Source organism: Mesoplodon densirostris, chromosome 2, assembly GCF_025265405.1.
Source record: "Mesoplodon densirostris isolate mMesDen1 chromosome 2, mMesDen1 primary haplotype, whole genome shotgun sequence".
Lineage (NCBI taxonomy): Eukaryota > Metazoa > Chordata > Mammalia > Artiodactyla > Ziphiidae > Mesoplodon > Mesoplodon densirostris.
In genome coordinates, this window is record NC_082662.1 from 191,446,401 (window position 1) to 191,469,394 (window position 22,994).

Consider the following 22,994-nt stretch of genomic DNA (forward strand, 5'->3'; position numbering starts at 1 on the left):
CAGGTATGAATCAACCATGAAACTTGCCCACGCAACTTAAACCCTCAGATCCTCAGTCCTGTATCTAGAATTGGAAGATAGTAATAACATCTATTTCACAGCATGGATGTGAGAATTAAGGCAGTTATCATATGAATGTGCTGTGTCAACTATTATTCATATGCTAGTTTTATTATCCCCTGAATGATCTAGCAAAAGGCCTTGCCCATGAGAAATACTTCATTAATATTCATTCACTTATTGAAAAATGACATCAACCACCCTGTGGTGTATTATTCTTGTCACTCACGTTCTTCTTGTAGCCCATATTGTTAGTAGGTTTATCTGTAATGCCCTACTAGGTTCCCCCGGCGTATCTGTAGGGATCAAAGGGGCCTGCTTGCCAGTGGAGCTGCCCTTTTGGATAGTAGGGTCCAAAGCCCCCTCCCCAACCCCCCGTATTTCGTATGTCCTGCCTCTATCTTAAGGGCAGGGAGTACCAGAGAAGCCCTAGTAGTTAAAGCATGGGCTTTGGAGTAAGACAGTCCTGGGTTCAAATCTTGGGTCAACCAGTTTACTAGTTGTGTGATATGGGGTAATTTTCAAATTTTTCTGAGCTTTCCTTTTTTGTATGTGTGTGAAATGAAGATAACACAGGGTTGGACAATGATTAAAATTCGATAATGTATTGAAAGGAGATAATGTGAGGAATTCTGAGTTAAATAAGCTCAACAAGAGTGAACTACAATGATATCCATCCCGAGTCCTTGTACATTAATTGAGCAAGTACTATGGGTTGGGCCCTACATGGGTGTGGGAGATAGACGCTGTCATCAGTGGGAAGACAGACAAGTCCTAGATGATTGCATGTACAGTATGTGCAAGAGCTGGGACGGAACAAGAACACGGTGCTCTGGGAACAGGAGAGCACCTGCCTGGCAGCCCTGACGGGGAGGATCAAGAGCTGTCAGGGAAGGCTTCCAGGAGGAGGTGATTCCTGTGAGAGCCTTGCGGGCGGAGTAGGAGTGAGCCAAGGGGACAGAGGGAGCACGGTCGAGCCAGGACACTGACATCTGAGAAGATGCCCCTTCGGGAAAACGGAGCGGCTCTGACAAAATGCAGCCACAAGGGTTTGTGGATGCCAGGTCATGCGGTTGGCTTCGTGCAGGAACTGATGCTTTGTTTGGAGGCGCTGATGGATGTGCCCCCTCCCGAGAGAGGACATTTAAGTGGAGAGCATGGAGTAAAGTATCCTGAAGTCATGAAATCAACACCGGTGCGGAGCTTCCCAGATCCTCGATCCTGGTCAAGCCCCACGTGTGACTTAATTACCCTAGTAACCTCTGTACCTTTGTGGTCAACCAGCGATCACACCCACCCCCCTCGGGTTACTTCGAGGACTAGATGAAATTGTTTAGGCACAAGTTGGCAGCAAAGTGTGTGTCACCGAATAAGCATTTTAATAAACATCAGTTCTCTGTGCCTCAGCACTGCGTCGCGAAAACACGAAAGCCACGGCGAGGCCTGTCTCCCCCTCCCTCCCCGCCTCTCCAGCAGGGTCAGCGGCCGCCTCACGCCGGGCCAGGACGCCAGGATGTGCACTCGGCTGACCAGCAGAGCCGCCGCCACCGCGCATGCTCCGCCGGCCGCCTGGACCCCCGCGGGGCGGCGGGCGGGGCGGGCCGCGCGAGGACGCATGCGCAGACCCGCGCCGCCGCTCGGTCCAGTGCGGCAGCTGGAAAACCGCAGCTGCGGCGGCGGAGGCGGCTACCGCGCGGGCGGCCGCAGGGGAAGCGCGGGGCAGGGCTGGCCGGGCGGGGCCCGAGCGCCGGGCTGACGGCGTCCGCAAGGCGGAGGGCGCGGGGCGGCAGCGCGGCGGCGGCGGGGAGCGGGCGCTAGGAGGGACGGCTGCCGGCGCCCGCGCCGCAGGGACTTTGACGTTCTCCGCGGCGGCTCTGGCTGCGCCGGGTGAGGGCCGCCCGAGTACCTCCGCCGCGTCTCCTGCGGGTCCCAGCGGCCCCGCGCTCCGGCCGGCGGGCGCCCCGAGGGCAGGGCCGCGAGCGGAGGGCGGCGCTGCGGGCGGCGCGATGGCGGGACGGCCCCCGCGACGTGACCGCTGAGGACGCCCCCGCCGCGCCCGGGCCCGGCCGCGCCGAGACAAAGGGGAGGCGCCCGCACGCGCGCTCGCGGGAGGCTCGCGGGACGGCCGGACGCGGCGCCGCCTCATCCCGGGCCGGGCGCGCGGGGCCGATGCTCTGAGCGGCCCGGACCCCGGCCCGGCCCCAGACCCCGACCCCCACCCCCCAGCGCCTACCCCGCGGCCGGCAGCACCATGTGAAGGGCGGCCCGGCGCCCCGAGCGCGTGAAGATGGGGGATGCTGTGGACCCCCGGGACGGGAGGAGGACGTTCATTGTTCCAGCCATCAAGCCCTTCGACCACTACGACTTCTCCAGGGCCAAAATCGCCTGCAATCTGGCCTGGCTGGTGGCCAAGGCCTTCGGGACAGGTACGTGGTGCCCGCCCCCCATCCCTCCATCCCTCCGTCCCCTCAGGCTACGCGCGTCCCCGTTTTGTTTCCCATCCTCTGGTCCCCTTCGCGCGTGTCTCCGCGCACAGGCTCGGGGACGCGATGGGAGAAGAAAGGAGGGGGGGGATAACGCAGGTTTGCTCTTCAATCAGGAGCCCTTGATTTGGGCAGGTGGGATGCGGCCAGATTTCTTTTATTGGATAGCAAAAGTGGGTGTTTTTTTTTTCCCCTCCCAGTGACCAATTTTGTCCTGTTTTTACATGGGGTGGTTTTAATTTGTGGTATTTTCCTCATTGTGCTGCATTCATTTCCCCCACAGTCATAGTTGTGATTACACCACCGAGAAATCTGAGTTGGTTTCGTTATTATTGGAAGGAGGTGGATTGGCACACAGGCTACATTGATTTTGACATTTGTAACCATGGCTGCGATTCAGGATCCGTGGGCTGTACCGTGGCCTCTGTCGGAGCGCAGTGTTAATTTTTGTCGTCATTCTTGAAGCCCGTGTCCTCCCGTACACGTTTCAGGCTCTATTAAACCAGTTATTTAAACCCGATATTTAGCTTGCTGAGTGTCACGTCCTGTTTTTACTTCGTGTTCAGACACATTCCTTTTCCCAAACATTTTGGCTTCATAAATTAAGAAAAACAACAACTCCCTACTGTGGGATTTTTTTTTTAATAGAAGAGTTTTTTGAGGGCATGTGCTGTTGACACAAATTGTATAGGACAGTAGGCGTCAGACACTCCCGCCTTTACCCAGTCTTTGCAAAATGACAGGAAAAGGGCCTCCTGTTGTAATTCCTTAGCTGTTGCTTTAGGAGCCCATGTTGTGGAGCTCTGAAAACATTACCTTCTCATGTGGAGATGCTCCTGGAAGGTAATTTAATCTGATAACTTTGAGTGATTTTGTAAGATTTCTGTGGCCTAGTTAATAAATATTGGATGTGTAAAATATTTATTGAGAAGTTTCTTAGTATTTACAGACTTTTCTCTAGATGTTAAATACAGGGTTTTTTTTTTGTTTTGGTTTGGTTTTTTTTGAGGGGAAGAGGATGGCTTATTTCCAATTTTAGGACCGTGAAAATTTGTGCGTAAATGTTTTAATTCATTCTTACTGTTTAAACATACACAGCTGGATACATACACAGGTGACTATCAGGACTGCATATTTAGTTAACTAGCAAATGAATCTCAGTGTTTAGAAAACTATTTGAATTAGTTTTGAGGGAAACTTCACGTTACCGTGATTTTGTGCTTATGACAGCTTTTTTTAAAATTTGAATTATCGTGCTTTGATATTGAAGTAGAAAGATGTTAAAGGTTTTATTTATTTATTTATTTTTGGCTGCGTTGGGTCTTCATTGCTGCGTGCGGGGTTTTCTCTAGTTGTGGCGAGCAGGGGCTGCTCTTCGTTGCGGTGCGTGGGCTTCTCATTGCGGTGGCTTCTCTTTGTTGCATGGAGCATGGGCTCTAGGTGCACGGGCTTCAGTAGTTGTGGCTCGCGGGCTCAGTAGTTGTGGCGCATGGGCTTAGTTGCTCCGCAGCATGTGGGATCTTCCTGGACCAGGGCTCAAACCCGTGTCCCCTGCATTGGCAGGCGGATTCTTAACCACTGTGCCACCAGGGAAGTCCCGATGTTAAAGGTTTTAAAATTAGCATCAGGAGTATATAATAAAAAATTTAATTTGAAATAATTTAGATTTTGAAGATTTCTTTGGAACTAAATGTGTAGAGTAACACCTCGGAGGAAACACAAAGTGTTAGTATATTTTTGTTTTCTGGCACCACTGATATCGGTGGTGAAAATAATTGATGTATTTTGGTTTTAACTTAAGCAGCATACTGAAGCTAATATCCATTTAGAGGAGAAATGAAAGCTATTTAAGGTTTTTTTTTAAGATTTTTTTTTGATGTGGACCATTTTTTAAAGTCTTTATTGAATTTGTTACAATACTGCTTCTGTTTTATGTTTTTGGTTTTTTGGCTGGGCGGCATGTGGGATCTCAGCTCCCTGACCAGGGATTGAACCCGCACCCCCTGCATTGGAAGGTGAAGTCTTAACCAATGGACTGCCAGGGAAGTCCCTATTTAAGTATTTAGAAAAGATGGAAAGACTTAAATTGATATAGTGACCTCTGTGGAAAAGCAGTGTGTACAAGATGGAAGGCAGAGGGAATAGCAAAAATATTTTCTTTCCTTCTGAAACTGAGGGGAAACTTGTAGTACAGATGTCACAGCGTTGCCCTGGATTCACAAGGGTTCCTAACCAGAAAACGGCCTATTCTCTGGACACCTGTCAGGCAAGCTTACTAGATCCTGGACCACTTGAGAAACAAGTGTCGAACACACTTGGCGAAGAAGAGAAGAGGAAGGCACAGACTATCAGTGGAACGTGTGTTGCGCCTGGGCACTGCACTAGATGCTTTGCATTATGTTATATTCGGGACTTACAGCAGCTCTGTGATGTAGGTAGCGTACTCCCCATTTAAAAAAGAGAGGACGCCAGTGCAGAGAGGGGTTAAACAACTTCCCCACGGTCACAGTTTTAGTACGGGCAGACATGAGCTTTGATTTGATTGTCTGACTAAAGGGTGTGGCGTTGGTGAGGGCAGGCATGCCCCTTGTATGCCCAATACCTCAAACACATTGCTTCGTTTATTCCCACAGCATCCCTTTAGAAATATATTGTCCTCGTTTTGCAGGTGAGGGAAGAAGCTCAGATGAATTTGCTCAAGGTTAAACATCTGGCGAGCGGTGGATCCTGCGGGCCAGTGCGGGTCTTTCTGACTCTTAAGTCTGTGTTGCTTACGCTGCTCTGCGGAGTAAGCCTCTTATCTGCCAGTGTGCAGAATGGGCATACAGCACGCGTTAGAAGTCTTATTGATTTATTTTCTTGAAAGGATGGGCAGATCTTAACACACTCTCAGATGGCTTAGATGAACGTTGTTGGTACTTACAGTTGTCTTGGCAACAGTTAGAGTGGATGAAAGTCATATTCAAAATGGAATGAAAATCAAGCTTAGAAGACCTTAAGAGTCACTTAGTAAAAAGAAATTATATTATTAAGAATGTTATCTAGGGCTTCCCTGATGGCGCAGTGGTTGGGAGTCCGCCTGCCGATGCAGGGGACACGGGTTCGTGCCCCGGTCTGGGAAGATCCCACATGCTGCGGAGCGGCTAGGCCCGTGAGCCATGGCCGCTGAGCCTGCGTGTCCGGAGCCTGTGCTCCACAACGGGAGAGGCCACAACAGTGAGAGGCCCCTGTACCGCAAAAATAAAAAAATAAAAAATAAAATAAAATAAAATAAAAGAATGTTATCTGTGTACATTTTGTTTATTCTTTAATCAACAGTCTTTCAACGTATAAATTTAGATGGAGTGAGTTGAAAAAATGTAATGTTTCATTTCTTTTGATGTAAATTTTCTGCATTTGCTGCAGACACTGTTATATAGCAGATGTTAGTAGACAGCATATTTCAGAGGTGTTGCTAGTGGTATTCAGTTAATCATTCAAAACATTAGCCCAAATTTAAGTTATGATTTACTAAAATCACTTCTTTAATGATGACATGTCCGGTCTTCAGGCACCAATTTAGTCTTTTTCCGTGAGAAAGTTTCTAACGTTTGACATATTAAAAAGAAGTCAATTTTAAACTGTATGTTGGAAAATTCATTTAAAATGATAGCTAGAAGTCAATTTTGGGCACAGAATGAAGTTACTGAACTATAAAAAGTAAATAAAGCACTAGCATTTTAATACCTAGAAAGCAGATAGAATATTTACTTAATTTGAAGTCTTCTATCAGAGCTTGGAATCATATTCTTTTTCTTTACACTAAAAATATTCCAAATAACTCAAATCTTCATAGTTTATTGTGTGGAAGAAGGTAGGTGCAGTTTTGATCAAATGAAGAATAAGTTTGTTTGGGTGAATTTTAATCTGTAAACCAAATTGCGGAAGAGGGGGAAGTTGAACTGTGCTGTGTCTACTGTATTTGAGCAGCTTAACCCGTTTAGCAGTGATATTACTGCGTTTGCTTTAAGTGCTTTGGGGAAAATGGTGGGTGCAAACCCTTTTATGACCTTCTTCCTTACTAAATTCTTGCATTTGGAGGCAGCTCTGTGAGGCTTGCAGGATCTCGGTTCCCCAGTCAGGGATTGAACCCAGGCCATGGCAGTGCGAGCGCTGAGTCCTAACCCCTGGACTGCCAGAGAACTCCCAGCATTTGGAGTTCGTAACGTGGAACTTAAGGCCCAATTCCTAGTGTCACTTTATCATTTCAACTTTATCAACTATCATTCTCCCTTTCATACCGTGTAGTTTGATACAAACTACAAAACATATAGCAGAATATAAAATCATCTGCTATTTTAAATACCCCTTATTTCATTTCTTTATATATCCCAACACGTTTTCTCAAAATCCTGTCTCACACCTGACTCTCATGCACGTGTGAAGGATGTGCTGTCAGCGGAGAGAGACTGATTGCAGAGAGGCCTGTCTGGGAAGTTCTTGTAGGAGTCTGGGCAAGAGATGCTGAGAGCTTGAAGCAGCCGTGCAGAGATGCTGCTAATATTTATTGAGTACTTACTGTGTGTCGGTCACTTTCCATGTATCATCTCATTTTAATCCTCATGACGGCCTTGAGAGGTGGAAACTGTCCATCACTCCAGTGTTACTGATGAGGAAATGAGGCCCAGAGGGTTAGGGACCCATCCAAAGCCACCCAGCTTATGGTGCTGTGTTCTGAACCTGATTTCAGGCTGCCCACTTTACCATGTGCTGTCTGGGGAGAAGTCAAATTAATGGAAAAGAGGCAAAAGATAGAAAAAACATTGCAAAGGTATAATCCCTAGTGTTTCTTTTTTTTTTTTTTTAATAAATTTGTTTATTTATTTAGTTTTAGCTGCGTTGGGTCTTCGTTGCTGCACGCAGGCTTTCTCTAGTTGCTGTGAGCTGGGGCTACTCTTCGTTGCAGTGCGCAGGCTTCTCATTGCAGTGGCTTCTCTTTGCTGCGGAGTACGGGCTCTAGGCGCGCGGGCTTCAGTAGTTGTGGCGTGTGGGCTCAGTAATTGTGGCTCGCAGGCTCTAGAGTGCAGGCTCAGTAGTTGTGGCACACGGGCTTAGTTGCTCTGTGCATGTGGGATCTTCCTGGACCAGGGCTCAAACCCGTGTCCTCTGCATTGGCAGGCAGATTCTTAACCACTGCTCCACCAGGGAAGTCCCCGTAGTGTTTCTAAATGACTGAATTCAGGGTGCATGGGGGGAGGATGAGGCCCCCTGAGGTTGCAAGGAGAATGAGGTTACTTGAGCTTTTGAGATCTGGTGACTGGGAGGGTGAGTCCAGTGCCATTGGCAGAGACGGAGAGCAGCAAGTTAAACGGCAAGTCAGCTTTGTTCTGGGGAACCTTGAGCTTGATGTGTTGGCCAGATACCTTATCTGAGAAATCTAGTACCACAGGTAGCTGTAAAGGTGGGTAGGGGGTATGATTGACCAGGTGAAGCTACAAAATAGCAATTTGGGAATCTTCTGCGTATAAAGTGATTGAAATCAGAAGTAGATGACACCATAGAGCGACAGAAAAGATTTGAGACAGAATCTACGGTGGTGAACACTCAGAATAGTTTTGGGAGGAGGCTGAGGAAAAGAAGGTGGAATTAGAGCAGGGAGTTAGGAAGAGAATTAAGGAAGTGTGAAGATACTGAGGCCCTGGAAGGAGAAAGTTTCCAGGAGGGTGGTCTTATTAACAGTGTCAAAGGCTACAGGTATTTAAACCACCCCTGAGTGGCACATACGGGTGGCGGGTGGAGCACGTGGTCTGTGTGCCGGCACAGAGCTGGGAACCCAGTACCGTTAGTGCAACAACATAGACCAGTAGGACTGGAGGAGGTTTATGTGATGAGTAGTGGGAGATGCAGCTTGAAAGGTAAATTGGGATTGTTTGATTTGGTATTTGTTTAGGGAATTTGGTATTTGTTTAGTAGATAAATAAATTATCCTAAGCACATTGGATTTTTGAAAAAGCTACTATGATTTATTGAGCACATACTTCGTGTTAAGTACAGTTTTGAACATTTTATATGCCTTATTTTAATTCTGAGAACGACCCTATTAAGTAGATATTATTTTATTTCTTCGTCTGCCACTCTAAGGTAGGGTTTCCCACTGCAGAACTACTGGCTGGCTTCTTCCTTGTTGAGGGGGCCGTCCTATGCATTGTAGGATTTTAGCAGCATCCTGGCCTCTACCCACTAGGTGACAGTGGTATTCCCCACTCCTACTTCTTCCCCAGTTGTAACACCCAGAAATGTCTCCAGACATTGCCAGTGTCTCCTGGGGCCAATACGACCCCAGCTGAAGAATCACTGCCATGAAGACTGTGAGATACACCTTCAATTTAAAAAGGTTTTTTGGACATTGAAGTACAAATTTGTTACAACATGTCCTGATTTCACAGATATTCAAATGGAAAATAAGATTTTAGGAAATATGATAGTTTACCCTTTTTATAAAAGAGGAAATGGATTTAGAGGGGTTAAATAACTTGCCCTTGATCATCCAGCTTGTAAATGGTGGAACAAAAATTAGAGTCAAAACCTTTGTGATACTAAAGTTTGTATTTTGACCTCTGTGTTATACTCTTCCTAGAGTTCATTACAGTTTTGTAGTATAATACTGGAAGTGAAGGCACAAAGAAAGCGTGAAAACCTTTCAAATGTAAGTCTTAAATTTTTTGTTTTTTTGTGGAATTTAAAAGTATATTAAAAAAAAAGTATATTTAATTTTTCTTCAACAAACCTGTTTGTATTTGATTAGTTAATACAGAACTAGGAAACATATTTAGCATCCGTCTGTCATTTCAGGGTCGTTTCCCCCCCCCACCCCCACAGTGGATCTAGTTTTTTAGGTACTAGTTTATGGGCCTTTTCTATTGGTAAATTACAAGTAATGATCTTTAAATTAATATTACACATTTGTTAGTAGTCACAGTGTGGTGCTTCTGCTGAGATAATAATTGTATTTACTGGTCACATTTAGCACTTTCCTTCCTATGCCTTGCATGGTTTCTCCTTTTCTTTTTCTTTTTATTTATTTATTTATTTATTTTTAATGTTGGGGATAGGAGTTTTTATTTATTTTTGCTGTGTTGGGTCTTCGTTTCTGTGCGAGGGCTTTCTCTAGTTGTGGCAAGCAGGTGCCACTCTTCATTGTGGTGCGCGGGCCTCTCACTGTCGCGGCCTCTCTTGTTGCGGAGCACAGGCTCCAGACGCGCAGGCTCAGTAGTTGTGGCTCACAGGCCTAGTTGCTCTGCGGCATGTGGGATCTTCCCGGACCGGGGCACGAACCCGTGTCCCCTGCATTGGCAGGCAGATTCTCAACCACTGCACCACCAGGGAAGTCCCTCCTTTTCTTTTTAAACACGCATTCTGCATCAACATAACGTTCTGGGTTAAAGGGCGACACCTCAACACTGTAGTGTCTTTCCAGCTCTCCTTCTACCACCTGCTCCCTTTCTGGGGGCCTTTTTCCTAAAGTCTTTGTCTCAGTTCCCCTGCTTGCCAAATAGTCATGATGATAAGCATTTTTTTTGCCTTTTTTAGAAGAAAAAGCATATACATTGAAACATGAATTGATCCATCTCACACTTAGGCTACCTTTGGATATTCTGTTTCCCATTGTGGAATGGGATTGTATTTCTTTAATAATTTCAAAGAATTCTTTTTATTCAAAATACTTTTTTCAGGAATGAAATTGGGTCATTTATAGAGACGTGGATATATCTAGAGACTGTCATACAGAGTGAAGTAAGTCAGAAAGAGAAAAACAAATATCGTATATTAATGCATATATGTGGAACCTAGAAAAATGGTACAGATGAACCGTTTTGTAGGGCAGAAATTGAGACACAGATGTAGAGAACAAACGTATGGACACCAAGGGGGGAAAGCTGCGGCGGGGGCGGGGGTGGTGGTAGTGGGATGAATTGGGTGATTGACATGTATACACTGATGTGTATAAAACCGATGACTAATAAGAACCTGCTGTATACAAAAAAAAAATTAAATTAAATTAAAAAATTAAAAAAAAATAAACTTTTTCAACTATGAACTGGGAAAAATAAAACAGAGGCTGGGAATCCAGCACTAGAGAGAAAACCGAAGTCCCTCTGTAACCCTCACAGTCGCACCCTGAGTGTTAGGCCTAGTCATGTTTATGAAGCACCTGAAAATGTTTTTTTTTTTTTTTTAATTTAATTTAACTTATTTATTTTTGGCTGCATTGGGTCTTTGTTGCTGCGAGCAGGAGCCACTCCCCGTAGCGGTGCGCGGGCCTCTCACTGCAGTGGCTTCTCTTGTTGCGGAGCACAGGCTCCAGGCACACGGGCTTCAGTAGTTGTGGCACGTGGGCTCAGTAGTTGTGGCTCGCAGGCTCTGGAGCACAGGCTCAGTAGCTGTGGCACACGCTCCGCAGCATGTGGGATCCTCCCCGACTGGGGCTCGAACCCGTGTCCCCTGCATTGGCAGGCGGGTTCTCAACCACTGTGCCACCAGGGAAGTCCCAGAAAATGTTTTTTTGAGGTAAAGAAATAGAATTTCAGTTCACTGAAAAAGTTTTCGTCTCCTTACTCCATATTTAACAAATACAGGTTCCTGGGAACGTGTGTGTATGATCTTGAAAAGTTATTTTGAATCTACCCCCGCTCCCACTCCCAGCCCTCTCCTTCAAACCATTTTCTGTCTCTAAATGGGAATTACAAGGAAATTTTAAGTACTTTAGGCTCTTAGAATAAAAAATATTTGAAATGTTTGAAATACTTTAAAAGACATTTGTCCTCAGCAAAGGAAAGTTTCAAAGTAGATGGTTTTCATTTTTTTCTGCTGGCATTTTACTGCTACTTTCAAGATTCTCTTTCAACTGTCTTCTTGTTTTCCTTTTGTTTTTGTGACATTCATATTACGAGGGTGCTGACTTGTAAATTTTTCTCTGATTTACGCGTTTTGTAGAATTTTGTAACAGATTTTGAAACAGCAGAAATAACCTTTTTTCTTTTTTAGCTACCTCCATTTTTTTAAACATAGATTTTAGAGGTCTTGATTATAAGTTCTTGAAATTTTACTTTTGACACTTAATAGTTTTTGAAGAGGTGAGACAGGCAGTGATTCAAAAGTCCAGAGGTATAAAAGGCTAGGTCTAGTGGAAAGTCTCCTTCCCTCCTGGACCCTAAGCCACTCAGTTTGTGTTTTAAACTTGGTAATGTTGTTGGAAGACTGTTTCTCAGAAGATCTCTGGGAGTGCACTTACAAATGGTTGAAATGGTGATTTTAATGTCACGTGTATTTGACCACAACAAGGAAAAAGATCTCTTGGATACAGAGCAGAAAATGCATCGGAGGGAGACGAAGGGTTGTGAAGGGGGAAACAGTTAGGAAGTTGTTATGGTCCAGGTGAGAGGTGGCAGCGGCTTGAAGGTGGATGGATACGGAAGGAAGTGGATGCGCGTCAAAGGTAAGACTTGGTAGTTGGTTGGGCACGGCGAGGGGAAGATGATATTGTGGGGCGTGTGAAGACTGCTTTTCCTTACTGAGGAACAGAACAGTGGGCGAGGGCCGGGTTGTGTGTGCGAAGGAAAGGGCGGGAGAGGGCAGCGCCGAGACGGTGGGCTGTGCGCTGGGCCCTTGGAGAGGCCCGCGTGGGGCTCAGAAGATCTCGGGGATGAGCGGCGAAGTGGTGATGGAGACACACAGGGTGGGTAAGTGCCAGTCACCCCGCGGGAGAGTGTGGGGAGGCCCCCAAGACAGGAGAGCCGCAGAGAGTGACCAGAGGGGAAGTGAGGAAGCGGGACAGGAGGTCCAGCTTGGGGGGTGAAGGCGTGGCCGGAGGCGCCTCGGGATTTCGCAGCTCGGCGGAAGGTGTGGAGGGGAAGCGGGGAGGGGAAGCGGGGAAGCGAAGCGGGCGGGGCGGCCGGGGTGTGTTCACTGCGGCAAGGAAAGCGCACCTGGGACCTGGGTCGGCGGATGGCAGCGGTCGGGGTGGGGTGAGGGGGGCAGGCTCGGGCCTGGCGGGGTGGGGGTGGGCGGAGCCCTCCTCCCGCGCCCCGCCCTCTCTCACGTCCTGTCCCACGGCACCCAGGGCTCCTCAGGGAAACTTCTCTGCCCTTGTCCCGCCTCCTCCTTCCTCTTGAAGCGGACAAATCCGTTTGACGATGGCAAATCCCAAACAGCTACGATGACAGCGAACTCCGTGTACCCCGCGTCTGACCTCCACGGCCAGCGGCTCACCCCCGACCCAGCCGCCGGTTATTTAAAGCAAGTCCCCGACATCGTGTCATTGCGTCTATAAACATACGAGTGTCTCCGGCAGCCAGGGGCTCCCTTTTTATTTTTTTAATTTATTTATTGTTTTTTTAAGATTTTTTTGATGTGGACCATTTTTAAGGTCTTTATTGAGTTTGTTACGGTGTTGCTTCAGTTTGACGTTTGGGTTTTTGTTTTGGCCCGGAGGCATGTGGGATCCTAGCTCCCCAGCCAGGAATCAAACCGCACCCCCTGCCTTGGAAGGTGAAGTCTTAACCACTGGACTGACGGGCAAGTCCCTAGGCGCTCCCTTTTAAAACTTTGCCGTGGTCCTGCCATCATCACACCGCTCCACATCACCAGTCATCTTTTTGTTTTCACTTTTCTGTCTTACAGTTCATTTGTTCCAGTCAGTATCTAAACAGGGGCCAGCCTTTGCAATTTGGTATGTCTCTCTAAGTTTTTTAAATATATAGGCTCCCCCTCCATCTAATTTTGTTTTCCTTACAGTTTACTTACTGGAGAAACCGTAGTATTTGTCCTGTCGTTTCCCACGGCCTGGATCGCCACGGGATTAACAGGTTTCTTTTTGTCCCCTGTATTTCTTATACATTGACAGTTAAATATAGAGAATTGTACAGATTCAAGTTTGATTTTTTTTTTTTTTTTGCTTACTCCATAGGCTTGTGTACTTCCACCAGGAGGCACTTGATGTCTCGTTATTTCTCTTTGTGTCGTGACTTCTTTGTTTGTTAGTGGGAATTCTCTTCCCTGTATTAAATGTCGGGTGCCCTGGGGGAGAAATTTCCACAACGAACTGCCAGGCAGCCACCCTGGAGGTCACGGAGCAGGAAGACTCACACACAAACTCAGAGTGCTTCAATCACATGGATTGTTAAATCAGTTCACAGTGCGAAGCGAGGGGAAAGAAAGGTGGGGTGAATGAACACACCCTCCCCGAATCCTGCAGCACACCACACCTCGTTCTTTGTCCATCTCTTTCTGCTCCATCAGCCTTGCCCACAGATGGTACGGTTGCAACAACCAGCGCTGAGGTTTGAACAAGGAGGCCCACAGCGACACAAGGCTGCACACTTGCTCCATCAGAGACGCAGAGGACATGCATGCCTGTCACAGCTGTGGCTTGTCGGGAAGCCTGATGAATAGCCTTGGGTCTTGTGCGCCTTGGGCAGGCCAGAATGTGTGTCACTGATGGGTGGCCCAGTTGAGCATTCATGAATTTTAAGTGTTCATGTATATTTAGTGTTCATTGCCTATTGTTTGTTTAGCCTCATGTATATTTACTATATCATGAATATGTATTGCCTGCTGTATCTTGTGTATCATGAATAGTTAGCACCTTGGGACCTCATGAATATTAGGTATCTTCTGGTTTTTCCATTCCTTACTATGTTTAACATACATATGCTGCTAACCACTTACCTTTATTTGGTACATTCTTTGAGTTCTGTCCATGATTAACAACTTTTTGCTTACTAGTACTTATCTATACTTCAAATATCTTAAAAGGTTTCACATATATTTTACAAACTTAGGCGTCTTTTATAACAGAATTGGATCGCCTCGGAAGTAAAAGTGCATTTTCTGGTACAGGAAAGGCAGGATAACTGTTCTGTTCTTTTCCTTTATTGGGGGGAAATTGGGCCCAACTGAATGGATCACTGGCCCCCAAGAATCTGGAAGGGAGTAAAGAATAGGGAGAAAGAGCATATAAACAGTGGTGACGAGAAGGTGCAAAGGCTTTGCAGGGGACGGGAGCGTGCATGGTTCCGGGAACTGAATGGGCCGGCAGGGGCAGGGTCCTGTCTTTCTTGTAGGTCAGAGGAAGGCTTTGAGTCCTTAAAGAAGCAGAAGTCATTGAAAACCCTGAGGTTTGGCAAGGTGTGTGACATGCTCAAGTTTGCCTATGGGAAATAAGCAGATTCTGGCTACAGTAGAGAATGGTTTGGAGTGGGGACAGGTGTGAACATTGCAAAGACAAGTTTAGGAGTAATGCAGTAGTGCAGATGCAAAGTTCCAAGAGCCGGGACCAGGAGGTGTGAGTTGAGATGGCGAGAAGGGGAGGGTTGGGCCGGATTTGGTGATGGTTCTGGTCTGGGGCTTGAGGGACGCCTAGATGCCGCTGAACTTCTGTGATGCAGGGAACACCGGGAGTGATGACGCTTGGGGAGAAGATGGATTTGGGGCATTTTGAGGTTTCATGACTCTCTTCAGCGTAATTTCAAATGTATAAGAACAGTACAAGGAATTCCTGCATACCCTCTCCCCAGGGTTACCAGTTGTTAACCTTTTGTCCCATTTTCTCCCTTTCCTTTCCCCCACACAAATCCGTGTGTGTCATACACAGACACACACGTAATGTTTTCTGAGCTGTCTGAGAAAGAATTAGAGACATTGTACCCTCTACCCCTAAATACTTCAGACTCTCTCCTGATGAGAGATGAATGATAAGTCTGAGATAATCTCAGTAAAATTATAAAAATAAGGAAATTTAACTTCGACACTGTATTATCTAATCCACATCCCCTATTCAGATTGGCCATTGTCTCAATGTCCTGTGTTGCTGCTTTTTTTTCCCATTCCAAGATGCAGTCCAGGATTGTGCATCACGTTTAGTAGACTTGTCTCTGTCGGCTCCTTAACCTGGAACGGTGTTTCCGTCTGTCTGTGTCTCCCATGATACTGACACTGTGAAGCCTCAGCACCCCAGCAGCATGCTGAGCTGGGTGGCAGGCCCCTGCCCTGGGCACTGTCTTTGCCCTGTGCCCCTGGCACAAGCAGGCAGTTCCCTGCAGGCTCCAGCTGGGCCACCTCCTGCCTCGGGGTCCTCTGCCCTCTCCGGAGCGCTGGGCCCTCATTCTGCCCCTGGGCTCCATGACTGGGACGACGATGAGATTCTGGCGTGGCTGCGGGCAGTGTCCCAACAAGAAAACCTAGACAGTCTGAAGGCACAGTACACAGACGCCTGCCCCAGACAAGAGGTGATGGAGACCCAGGAACCGGAGACGTTTCCCGACCCCCTCCTCCTCCTGTCCCCTGGTGCCACCCCATCTTCTGTGGCGTTCTTCCTTCTTGTCCTTTGACCACCTACTCTCTACTCTCCCTCCTTCCCTCCCTGCTCGCCTCCAGCTGACCCGCCCTCGCACCCCCTCTCATCCCTGCCACCTCCATCACCTGTCTCTCCAGCAGCAGGTGTGCTTTGTTGCCCACTGCCTGGCAGCATCCCTGTGTTCCTCAGGGGGCTTGGGCAGGGATGTCCAGGAGGCACCAGAGATGAACCACTGGGCAGCCAGGCAACCCCAGAGGAGAAATATCTAGACAGAGCTCAGTTTCCTTACCCTCTGTTCCTCCCAGGATCAGACAGCTTGACATCCTCCCTCATACACCGAGATGCCAGGGAGGTGGGGGCAGGAAGTAGGAAATCCCAGTTCTCAGCACCCCCAAAATGTCTGAGCCTGCAGTGTCGATTTGTTCCCCTTATTAAAATGTATTTTTATCTTATGAAAACTGTAAGCCAGTTATTTTATAGAATGTCCCTCATTTGGATCTGTCTAACGTGTCTTCTTGATGGATTCAAGTTATACAAACCTGGCGGGACGACCACAGAAGAGGTGCTGTGTTTTCAGTGTGGGTTGTGTCAGGGGCACACGATGTCCGTTCAGTTGTTGATGCAGACTTTGATCACTTGCTTCAGGCAGTATCTGCCACTTCTTTCCGCTATAAAGTTATTATTTTCCATCTTTAATTAAGAAGCAATTCATGAGGAGATAATTTGAAATACCCTGTTCATCAAACCCACCAATTTAGCATCCAAAATGATTCTTGCTTGAATCAGTTGTTATCCCATTTATTTTATCCCATTTTTAGTTGGTACTCTACTACAAGGAAGAGTTTTCCCTTCTTTTTCTTTCACATACTTATTCATTTATTTGTTTACATCAGGGTGGACATTCTTGTTTTATTCAGTGGGTTATAATCTTTTATTGTCATTATTTATTTTGATGTTCAGATTGTCTCAGATTTGGTCAATGGGATCTCCTTCCGGCTGAATCCTGTGACCTTTTGACATGGTCCCATCATTTGTTAGCTTTCGCACACACACGCACACACACACACACACACACGCACACACACACACACGTTCTGAGCTGATCTTGCAGTTTTCCTGCTCCAGCCCGGGAGGAAACAGCCATTTCTGGAGGAGTCTTGGTTTGTTTTAATGGGAGGCGTATGAGAAACTGAGATATAGGTGCGAGGCTTATTGCCGCTGGGATTTAGCAGACAGAGCTAGGAAACACGCATGTGCAGATGTGACATGCAGCTACAGCTGCTCCTCTCTCGGTCACAGATACATGCCAACCACAGTGTGTCCACACTGACACTTCCCATCTCAGTCCAGCCCCACAGAGCTCGCTCTGACCCCACCTTTCCATGTTTCTTACTGCCCTTGTCTCTGATAAACCAGGCTCTGGTTTGGGGTTTGGGGTTTCTTTGCGATGTGAAGAGTTGTGAGGACCTGGAGCTCAGGAGAGGTCCCTGTGGCTCTCTGGGCAGGGAGAGGAGTGGAGGAGGTGACTTCAGCAGGTCTTGGGTGTGGGGAGGGAGTGGGGGCACTACCTTAGCTGGTGTCTTCCTTGAAGGCCAGGCTCAGTTTATGTACTTCACCTTGTACATTCTTAAATATCTGAGTGCCTGCTGTGTTCCAGGCACTGTTCTAGGTGCTGTGACAGAGGACAGGAAAGTAGCCCGCCCTCCTCGAGGCTGCGTTGTAGTGGGAGGGGGTCGAAATAGGCTAAGCTAAATATTATGGGATAGTAGTCATTGAAACAGGACGACTGCGTAGGGTCAGGGAAGGTGTATATGGGAGACGACCGCTGACTGAGCTCCCGATGGGAAGGGCCGACCGCAGGAGGAGGGTGAGGGGCCGGGGAGTAGCTGGTGCCCAGGCCCCGAGGGACAGACGTGGCACCCTGGAGTGTCTGCGGTGTGGCGGGCCCAGAGGTGGAGGAACTTGAAGTCAAGGGCAGCCGTGGCGGCACACCTGTGCAGGCTGCGGAGCCTGAACTCGGCACAGACGGTTCCTGCGCGCACGGTCCCGGGTCAAGGAAGACACAGCTTTTAAATCCAAAGCCCCGGTTTTCCCCACTCTGTCGTGCTGCCTCCTGCTGGTAGTGAATGTCGGTGAACTGAAAAAGGGTTGGTTTTGAGAGGGATACTATTGCAGAAGAGTGGCCTAGGGGGGAAAACTGTCAGGTTGTTCAAAGCAGGTACAGGAGTAAATTAGGATTACTAGTACAGAATCTGGGAGTTGAGGGGAAGTTTGAAATCTGGTGGGAGTCCCTTTAGGACAAGACTAATGACTAAAATAAAAAAAAAATAATAATAACATTTTCATTCATCAAGTATTTATTTCGTGCTCGCCATGTATCAGGCATAAGATGCTACGGTTTGTATTATGGGGAGTAATTATGGTCCTTGCCCTCTGGTCATGTAGGAGGTACTCTTGTTTTTTTAGTTAATCTTTATTGGAGTATAGTTGCTTTACAACGTTGTGTTAGTTTCTGCTCTACAGCAAAGTGAATCAGCTCTACGTATACATATATCCCCTCTTTTTTGGATTTCTGTGAGGTACTCATTTTAGTACATCCTTGTCAACAGTGGGTTTAAAAATTATTTGCCATTTTGATAGGCAAAGTCTCATTGTAACTTTCTTTGATTACTGGTACTATGATTTTTTAAAAAAAATGTTAACTGACCACTTTTGTGTCTTTTGGTTAATTTAGAGTTCCGGGTGTAGGGCTTACTTTTACTTGGAGTTTTTGAAACTCACAAATTCTGTCTTAGTAATTGCCTTGGACATAATTTTTAGTTGTGGAAAATAAGGCAGTGTTCCCATGGTTGAGTGGTGATATCTCTGAATTGCGTTCCCCTTGTACCCCCTGACCGTTCACTGTTCTAAGGAAATCTGTGTCATTTGCTGGTGTATGGATGCAACTCATACTAACTCAGCTTTATAGAAAAGTGCCTTGAGCAAGACTGTTTCTGTGCCCTCTGCGTGTGCCCAAGCATTTCAGGTGATTGTTAATTTCAAAGCTTAGCTCTAGTCAGGATTTATAATAACACGAGTAAGGTAGGTTCTTGCTTACGTCCTGGTGCACAAGAAAAACTTGCCTCGTCCTTTGCAATTCTGGGAGTGGAGTTTCAGTTTCTTGAAGTATTAATTTCTTACCTTCTTGTACTCTGGAGATGAGGGGGAGGGTGAAACCTCTTATCTTTGATTTTGCCTGTTAATTTTCTAATATGTGGTTTCAGTTCATTTGTTTTAAAAATGTGACACAACTCCAAACTGTTTTCTAAAAAATGATAGTCTTGTACTGTTGGCAAAATGATAGACATTTTCGAAGTCTTCTTTTAAGCATATTTAGTTCTTGAAGACTTGTTCTTAAAAGTGACCTACTTTACAATACTCAGTATGCAGTTTTGCATTCTTTTGGGGTGGAATAATCTGTTTTTGTCATATTCTTGAAACATTCTTTGACTTGCTGTGGATCCCTTCCCTTTTCCTTGCATTGAGATCTTTTTGAAACATACATTTTCATCACTTAGATTTGTGGGTTCGTCATAATAAAATGAAAATAGCCCCTAAGCCATATGTTTTCCACCTTCCAGCTTGTTGATCCTGGCAAACCATTGTTATTTTTGAATCTGTTTAGCTACAAGGTTTAGAGCTAAGACTCTGCATTTATCAGCTATGTGTCCTTGGGCAAGGTAACCTTTCTTGAGTTCCTTATCTGTAAAATAGGGACAAGAGAGTTGTTAGTGTTGAACGACAGAATGCATGTTTGTGACAGTGCCCGCGCATAAAGGCCCTTACTAAGTATTATACATTCCTAATATTTTTCTGTGTATTGTCTGATTTGACAGTTCCACCAAGTTGTAATAAAGATCATGTGTGAGAATGGATGTAAAAGCCGTAAATAAATGTAAGCGGATGTACAGGTGTGGTGAAGTTTGTAATCCTGATCATGAGCAGTCACTTTTCTTTGCACAGCTGATGTTTAGGTACCAAGTCACCTGCATTAGTCACTTTTTATTGTTATAGGGGAAAAAATCTATTATGTATACATTTTATAATAATTATCTTAAAATCAAATAATTTCCCTTTTAAATTTGCTCTCCGAGTAGCTTCCATTTAGCCCTTGTGATACTAAAATTTAAGTGGGTGCCAGCACCGTGTCCTGTAGATTACAATGGAGCTCGTGGATCACGCTGAGGCAGCTACTGAGGTTAAGGCTGGCTCACTACTGGTTAATGCCGCTATGAAGGAAGGGAAGTGTTTTCAGTTATTAAATGAGGATGATATTTTTAGATGTCTCCAAAATCCCCAATTGGTACATCTACTCTTGACCTCTTTCCGGAGTCCTGTATTCCCAGCTGCTTTTTGGATATTTCCACTTGGATATTTTTGCTGTTGTTATCAAACTCAGCATATGTAAAACTAAGTTTATGATCTTGCTTCTGGAGTTGATGCTTCCTCTGATTTTCTTTTCTCTTTTATTTTTTTAATTTTAAATTTATTTATTTATTTTTGGCTGCGTTGGGTCTTTGTTGCTGCGTGCGGGCTTTCTCTCGTTGCGACGAGCAGGGGCTACTCTTCATTGCGGTGTGCGGGCTTCTCACTGCGGTGGCTTCTCTTGTTGCGGAGCATGGGCTCTAGGCGCGCGGGCTTCAGTAGTTGTGGCACAGAGGCTCAGTAGTTGTGGCTCGCGGGCTCTAGAGCGCAGGCTCAGTAGTTGTGGTGCACAGGCGTAATTGCTCCACGGCATGTGGGATCTTCGCAGACAGGGCTCGAACCCGTGTTCCCTGCATTGGCAGGCGGATTCTTAACCACTGCGCCACCAGGGAAGCCCCTTGATCATTTATTGCTTAGTGTTGTCTCCAGTTTCTGAATTGCTGTCTGTCTGGATTATTTGTAGACTACTGGCTCCTGGAGGGTAAGGATTATTTCTAAATCCTTGAATTCCCCAGAACCAAACTCATATATAAAGGGAACGTGCAATCATTATGATACTATTATTTGTTGAAAATATTTTTCTAAATGATAGGACCTGTCAAAAACTTGAAGGTAAAATTGCTACGTTGTATATTAATATCGCGAGAACACCTTTTGGGAGGCTGACGTTGCCGAGCGCTGTGGCATCGCCGGGCTCACGCTGAAGCTGCCTGTTCAGGAGGCTCCTCGAAGCCCTGTGGGCTGCGGGTGGCCCCGAACCCTCATTCTCCGGAACAGGCGGGCGGGGGCCTGGCTGGTGTCGGGCCAGAGCTGCCAGGTTCTGTGACTGTGGCTCTACGCCAGCTTCCTGCTCAGATGCCCGCCTTTCCTCGTGGGGGACGACGCCCGGCCTTGCCTGGCGTTCTTCCCCGGGGGGATGGCCTGGCCGCCAGAGAGAAACTCAGAGGCCGTCCCGTCGCCCAGCTGCCCTGTCTGTCTCCCTCGAAGGGAGCAGCTGGGTGCCCAGGAAGGCTTTTTGGGGTGGGGGGTGGGGTCGGCGGGAAGGCGGAGGAAACAGGGCTTCCCGGTGTGCGGGACTTGTAAGGGTGGTTCTCCGTGAACCGCAGCTGTAGCTGCCGCTCAGCAGCCTCCGCGGGCCCGCAGGAAGGGAGAGGCCAGCGGCGGGCGGAGGCGGAGGGACGGCTCGCAGTGGGCGGGTTCTAATTGGCAGCCGGCGAGCTGGGCAGCTTTGGGCAAGGGATTTTATACTCCCAGGCGTCGAGGCCTAGCGTTCCCCGGAAATAGCTGTTATCGTGCGTTTCCTGGTTGAGCGCCTGAATGAGCAGATTCACTGGAATGGGCTTTTCGGAGCCTTTTAGCTGGCTCTCTGTGTTGCAGCGTGCACGTGGGGATACTTTCCGCAGACTCCCCGGACTCAGAAGACGTCTCTCCTGGATCGCTTGGTAGTCGCTTTTGAGAACATACTCGGAACCGTATCCTCTGTAAAGGAAAATTCTCTCTTTCTCGTTGCAGATTACCTGCCAAGGTCGAATAAATGATCTTTTCCGTTACAGCGTTATTGTTATTTTTAGAAGGAATCTTAACTTTTAAGACATGAATAATTATTAGATAAACTGTGTTTCTTTTATAAAAATCTTGTAAGAAATCGTTTCCCCTTAATCTTTGTAGAAAATGTGCCAGAGGAGCTTCGCGAGCCGTTTTACACAGATCAGTACGACCAGGAGCACATCAAGCCGCCGGTTGTTAACTTGCTTCTCTCGGCTGAACTGTACTGTCGCGCCGGGAGCCTCATTCTCAAGAGCGACGCCGCCAAACCCCTTCTGGGCCACGATGCTGTCATGCAGGCTTTAGCACAGAAAGGTCTGTATGTCACCGACCAAGAAAAATTGGTAACAGAACGAGATCTCCACAAGAAACCCATACAGATGGTGAGTCTTTATACACCCAGGATTATTTTGTTTCAAGCGCGTACGTTTGTGAATTGTATCCTAATACGGAGGGACGTAGGTTTTACAATTGCATTGTCATCTCTGCCTAGAGTTTAAAAAATACCTTTGTTTCTTACAAGCCTCATTTTCAGATTAAGGAAGATTTTTAAAAATTGAAGTATAGTTGATTTACAGTGTTGTGTTTCAGGTGTATAGCAAAGTGAACAAATTAAGGAAGATTTTAATAAACTATTTTGGAACGTTTGGTGCTATGATAATACCTGGGAGAAACAATTACATAATTTCCAGCTAAAGTAAAGTGATTATTTTTTTTGATTTAAAAACTTTTTTGCATCATAGAGACTAGAAGAGATGTAAAGTGCATCCTTTTATTCTCACTAGGAAAGAGACGGGATTTGTAAGTGTTCATGTACAAGCTTGAATGACCTCTTGGTAAATGTCTGTACATCAGATACTTTAGTTTATTTAACAACTTGAATTCGTTCTTGTGGAAACCACACAACGAAGGGCTCTGCGCTGGCTTGGGACTAGCAGGCAGGCCTCTCTCATGGTAGTCTCTGGAGACACACAGATGCTGAGGTTCATCGTATGCTGCTTCAATCTGCGGTACCGCTTTAGCTCAGGTTTACAAAACCCTGGGCATCGTCGAGAATGGCATTAGAACAGCGGATTCGCACATTTAATTAAATCATGCTCTTGTATGGG

General features: G+C 46.6%; 1 protein-coding gene across 4 annotated transcripts in view; it reads left to right on the forward strand.

Moving 5' to 3' along the window:
* Positions 1-2,246: 2,246 nt before the first annotated feature.
* The window catches only part of CAMSAP2 (calmodulin regulated spectrin associated protein family member 2), a 92,420-nt gene continuing 71,672 nt past the window's right edge, over positions 2,247-22,994 (forward strand). For 2 of the 4 annotated variants that reach the window (XM_060091487.1, XM_060091488.1), the window contains exons 1-2: positions 2,247-2,486; positions 22,009-22,268. In XM_060091487.1, coding sequence (XP_059947470.1) covers positions 2,348-2,486; positions 22,009-22,268 — 399 coding nt within the window. In that variant the 5' untranslated portion in view covers positions 2,247-2,347. The remainder of the gene's footprint in view (positions 2,487-22,008; positions 22,269-22,994) is intronic. The other 2 variants (XM_060091489.1, XM_060091486.1) reach the window with 2 other exon arrangements.